This window comes from Echiichthys vipera (assembly GCF_963691815.1).
Source record: "Echiichthys vipera genome assembly, chromosome: 10".
NCBI lineage: Eukaryota > Metazoa > Chordata > Actinopteri > Perciformes > Trachinidae > Echiichthys > Echiichthys vipera.
In genome coordinates, this window is record NC_139835.1 from 4,581,551 (window position 1) to 4,587,003 (window position 5,453).

A 5,453-nucleotide genomic window follows, 5' to 3' on the forward strand; every position below is an offset into this window, starting at 1 on the left:
GCTCTGTGACTACCTCTGAGAGGTAGTCACAGAGCTGCAACAGTGCCAAAGCTGACGTCTGAAAGCCAGCTGGGCTGATCTATACCAAGGAGTGATGCACGAGTCGACACACAGACACGTCAAAAAATTACAAATCAGCATTAGAATATGAATGGCTGTTGGAATGAATTTCAGAAGTCATATATAAATTGAACAGTTAAAATATTTTCTAACCAGATGCTGAGGTTACTATTCAAATGTGTATTTTTATTCATGTGTTTGCTAACATTACTGAATCTTTCCCTTCTCAACCCGCATGTAAAAACAAAATGCTTTTGTCACGTCACTCACGTGTGATGAATAATAGATGGTAGATACTGGTGTACTGTGAATCATCTTCCACAGAGATCAGCTCACCGGACCATTTCGCGATGCGTGGGTAATTTTTGGCTATCCAGCAACAAACGGAAAATAACTAATAAAGATAAGGTAACGTGCAGAATACACAATGATACGAATGAAGTATCATTCAACAACAAGCAACCTGAGAGAATACCTGATAACATCCTGGCAAGCTAACATCAGCCAATCTAAGTCCGAGCAGGCAAGAATTAACGTTCTTCTCTTTTTTTTCTCCCTCCTCCTCCTCATCATCATGGGATTTACCAGCTGAGATTGAAAATGTTGCAAAAAGTTGACAAGTCAACGTTTTTCATCTCGTGCCCAAACTTAATTACTACTTAGCAAGACATAATATAAGGAATGAAATTCAAATAGTGGAAGATTGACAGCACTAGTGCAGAGTAGGCTAGTGGTATTTTCCCAAGATTTCTCTAAAGGCAGGGACACACCAAGCCGCTAGTGTGTCCCACACCATCGTCACTAGGCAGCCCTAGTCTGCTGCTTTTTGGTCATTTCATCACGATTCAGTGGAAGAGTTATTGGAGCCTGTCAGTGAGAGAAAAGAGGCGGGACGGTGGGCTGGTGGTTAGCACTGTTGCCTCACAGCAAGAGGGTTCCTGGTTCGATCCCAGGAATCTGTGTGAAGTTTGCATGTTCTGTGTGGGTTTCCTCTGGGTTCTTTGACTTCCTCCCACAGTCTAAAGACATGAAGGTGTTAGGTTCATTGATGACTCTAAATCCCCTGTAGGTGAGCATGGTTGTCTGTCTCTATGTGCCCTTTGATAGTCTGGCGTCCTGTCCAGGGTGTACCCCGCCTCACGCCACAGTCGGCCTTTGTCGCCTCTAGTTTTTTCTTTCTAGGCTGATGTTTCCCTGTCTCAAGGGAAAGTCCACTGTCTCAGACTTTGAAAACCTCTGGTCAAACCGATATAAGTATCTCCTCCTCAATCTTAACCGTGTGTGGCTCTGTCTCTCTTTTGATCTCAGACGCATGAATAATACTCTGAGAGCCATTTTCACTCATCCCTTCCAGTGCTTGGCCTGGCTGCCTGGACATTCTCCTCATGTGCTTCAGCTCATCCCATCTCTGTATCTTCCTCACAATCTCACACCCCTTGTTTTTTCTCTTCAAAAGCCTCTGCCTCCAAGAAGAGTTTGTTTGTGAAGATGCCTGTTGGGGGCCGGAACAGCTCTCTAACTGCACGGTCTCTCTGAATGGCACTCGAATGCATCGTCTTTGCACGTCCTCCTCCACCGCTTTGAACACCAGGTCAGTGATATCTCGGCGAAGTCTCATTAGCAACATAGGGTCTTTAATCTGATGCATATCTGCCAACATGACCTCTGCAAAATTGTTTAGTATGTTGTGTTTGGATGTGTTGGGTGCAGCTGTTTGGTTAGGCTGATCAATAGAATCATCGTTGTGGCGGTGAGGACAGCTCAGAGACAGGACCTCTGTAACTTGAGGCTGTGGGTTTGGACAGTGCAGAGAAGCAGGGTTCAGGATGGAGGCAGGGTTGGGTTCATCATCCGGATCTTGCACAGCCACATCATCCGCATCCAGTGGGCTACCAAATGAGCTTCCAATGTCTTGGTCAACACTTTCTTCAGTCTCCAACTCCTCGTTGTCCTCATCCCGATCATCAAACTTGTCCCCCTGCAAAAAGGGTAAGGAGAAACATAAATATATGAGATTTGCAGGGAAGCATCTGCAGACTTTTCTGCATTAGTTTCAACTTACCAGATATGAATCACCTCGCCTGCGAACTATATAAGGCCTCAAAAATTCAAGTTTCTCACTGAGCATCTTTTGCTGGGCAGTGCTGACCTTCTCTGGGTGCCATAACACCCTCCCGTACTGAGTCCGGAGCGATCTGGATCTTCTCTCAACATCAGATACTGAAAGGTGAAAATATGCCTTAGCAAAACATGCCTGTGAATGTTCTCATTTGTCCAGGTCATTGTTATCCTCAAAGCAATTTCAGTCAAAAGCAACTGGACTTGGTTATTTGTCTAGGAAGATGTCCGTCGGACCAGTCCCAGCCTTGTCAGATGCGTACAGGAACTGATGAAGCCTCTTGGATGAGAGGTGAAACGTCTTCCGAGACAAATAACCAAGTCCAGTTGCTTTTGACTGAAATTGCTTTGAGGTTTAGCAAAACATGCTAAATAGTGACTTAACAAGTAAGGATAAACCATAAAGTGTAAACTGTAAATGTAATAGAGTCAGACGGAAATATTTGTCAGGTAACATAATCAGTCATATTTGTATCTATCTGTATCCAATATGAAAACCTTTTTTTAATAGAAAATATAATGCAAAAAAAGAATGAAAGAACATGCTTGGGTGATTTAGAAATGGTGTTATATAGCTATTTATTTTATTTATATGTATTCATTATTTAAATGGTCAGCAGTTGACTGATACTGAACATGACATTTATTTTAAATATTCTTTATTTCTCAGTGTTCATTTCCATAATGGGTTGACAATGTCATACATTATATGTATTGTATAATAATCTTAAATATTCTCTAAGAAAGTTTATTTGTTTAAGAAAGCTCCTGGTTAATCTCAGCACCTGTGTAGAGTGCACAAATCCACACAGAAAATCTCAGTTTTCATTCCAGCTAGAGATTCACTAAATCAGCCGCCATATTGGTGATTTGTGAATCCCAGCCCAATTATTCAAATTTGAACCAATGCATTTTAGACTTGACATTCTTCACATTTTAGATTCTAAAAAGAGATGATTGGAATGGTGGAACAAACAATTTTGTTGGGTCAACTTGTGTTTTATTTATTTATTTGAGTTGATTGTTCTCTTAGAACTGTGTTTTTAGAACAGTTTACCAGCATAACTGGTACTGTAAAAACATGATCACTTAGTTAAGGCTTTATATTTTGATATTCAGCCATACCAATGAATCATCCATAAAGTAGTCCCATACACTGGGAGAAAATGAAGATGGAGAGAAGAACTGGGGCTGAGTAGACATCCCATGCCTGAGCCCCTTAAAATGATATTAATATAATATATGTACTCAGGGGCGGATTAAGGTGGTCAGGGGCCCCTAGGCTACTGTTTGTTTGGGCCCCCCACATTATTAATCAGCTTTATCAGAAAAAAACAGCTAGAACAGAAGAAGAGTCCGCAACCTTGAAAAATCCTGTCAATTTAGGAATTTTCTTTAGTAGATCTGGGTCCCCTGGTTCTTTCAGTCTTTGTGCTTTTCTCTTCCGTGCTCTGCTATCACATTTCCTTTCTGACATTTTGCAGCTGTACTGTCTAGTAACAGCGAGTGACATCATTTGACAACAAAACTGACATGAACCCAGCCACATGATTGCAGCTGATTGGGTAAATGTGCCCCATATCTATCCAATCAGTGACTTAATTGTTTTAATGTTTCTAAAGGACCCCAATAGGAGGCAAGTTGTTTTTTGTTCTTCCAGTGTTGTAGTTCAATGTCAAAGTCAGCTTTATTGTCAATTCTGCAATATGTGCCAGACATAGAGGAACTCCGACCCACGGTGCAATAGTACAAAATATATACAATAAATAAAGAACGTCTAAAATCTAAAAAGTGCAAGAGAAATTGTTAAACACAAAATAATGAATAGTGCAAAGAAATAGAAAAACAGGACATGAAAATGTGCAATGTCACAAGTATATAAATATGAATAAAATTGAAAGAACAATATAAAATAAAATAAAATAAAATAAAATAGTCTGGCCAATCCCGGGCCCCTGCACACCCGGGGCCCCTATGCTGCCGCCCAGGCCAGCATGTGCATTAATTCACCTCTGTATATACTGTATATAATAATAATAATAATAATAATAATAATAATAATAATAATTGGAGAATATAATATAACAGTTTAGTAAGCAGAGGAACACTCTGTTGGCTGTTTAGGACAAATAAACATGAAAGGTAAGCACAGTAAATGATTCCATGTGCAGTACTTTTTGAATGATATGGTGAGCCTCTACGAAGTTGTGATTTATGGTGGCATGGTGTGAGTTGCATACCCCGATCCTGCCATCGGATCTGCACCACAGACTGTATCTGCGCCCCTGTAACCACCGCCATACCTTACCAGGCTTTCCGATGGACAGCGCGAACTCGGTCCACAGCTTGCTCTTCAAATCCTTGTCGTAGTAAGAATCCACGGAAGAATTGAAAAGGCATTCGTGTTTGTGCCAGAAGTCGATCAGCATGTTGTCCATTTTAGGACCCCAGTGCGGGCCCCGTATCTGCCCTCGGAAGTGTGTCATGGTCTGCGGAGAGAACTCTCGTCGTTATGGATCATAATAATATAGGTTATGAGTTGGTATGGCAGACTGCAGGATGTTTGGCTTCTTCTTTAGTTCAGCTTCACCCCGGATGGCGTCAAACTTTACAGGACGATTACTGCCGCCAACTGATCTGGAGCAGGGGTTTATTTACATCAGCATCATATAAATATAAAACATATTTATATACGTTTTCCAACGATCATTTAGCATTATGATAACACTTGTTTTTTTTAGTGTACATTTAAATGACCCTACCCTGTACACTAATTTAAGTAAGTACACCCATGAAATATTATAGCCTAAATTATTATTATTTTATAGCCTATTATTATCATCATCATCATCATCATCATCATTATTATTATTATTATTATTACTATTATCACCATCATTATTATTATTATTATTACAGAAAAAGCTTTAATCAAGATAGGTTACGAATAATACAATATAGTGAGAAAAGGAGCAGAACATCTGAGCAAATACATAAATAAACAAACAAATCCCAATCGGCTTTATATTTTATTGAAAACTCACATGAAAATAATACAAAAATATATTAAAGCAAAGTACAAATAACTTAAAAATAGTAAATAAAAACAGTGTTTTATAAACATATAAGAATATAACAGTAGCCTACAGCAGTTCATGGTTATGATGTAAACTGATGCCGTCCTCCCCTCTCGCGATGATTGACAGCCGCACGGCCCCTCGCCAGCGTCTCTGTACCCGGCCTCCGCCATCTTGCCTCTTTCCCTGCCTGCCAGA

At 40.2% G+C, this 5,453-nt stretch overlaps 1 protein-coding gene across 1 annotated transcript; it reads right to left on the minus strand.

Annotated features, from left to right (window-relative positions):
* Positions 1–754: 754 nt before the first annotated feature.
* On the minus strand, positions 755–4,662 carry LOC310953235 (uncharacterized protein). The gene is made up of 3 exons (XM_083922197.1): positions 4,487–4,662; positions 2,123–2,280; positions 755–2,038 (listed from the first exon to the last, which is right to left on the minus strand). The coding sequence occupies exons 1-3, from the start codon at positions 4,614–4,616 to the stop codon at positions 1,301–1,303; spliced, it is 1,026 nt and encodes a 341-aa protein (XP_083778323.1). The 5' UTR covers positions 4,617–4,662; the 3' UTR covers positions 755–1,300.
* Between the last annotated feature and the right edge of the window lie 791 nt (positions 4,663–5,453).

What these genes read in the sequence shown, in the direction of transcription:
- LOC310953235 (XM_083922197.1), bottom strand. Translation starts at nt 4,616, where the DNA reads ATGGACAACATGCTGATCGACTTCTGGCACAAACACGAATGCCTTTTC. An exon ending in GCTGTCCATCGGAAAGCCTG is followed by an intron (nt 2,281 to 4,486) that starts GTAAGGTATGGC and finishes TTCACCTTTCAG; the next exon opens with TATCTGATGTTGAGAGAAGA. An exon ending in GGCGAGGTGATTCATATCTG is followed by an intron (nt 2,039 to 2,122) that starts GTAAGTTGAAAC and finishes CCCTTTTTGCAG; the next exon opens with GGGGACAAGTTTGATGATCG.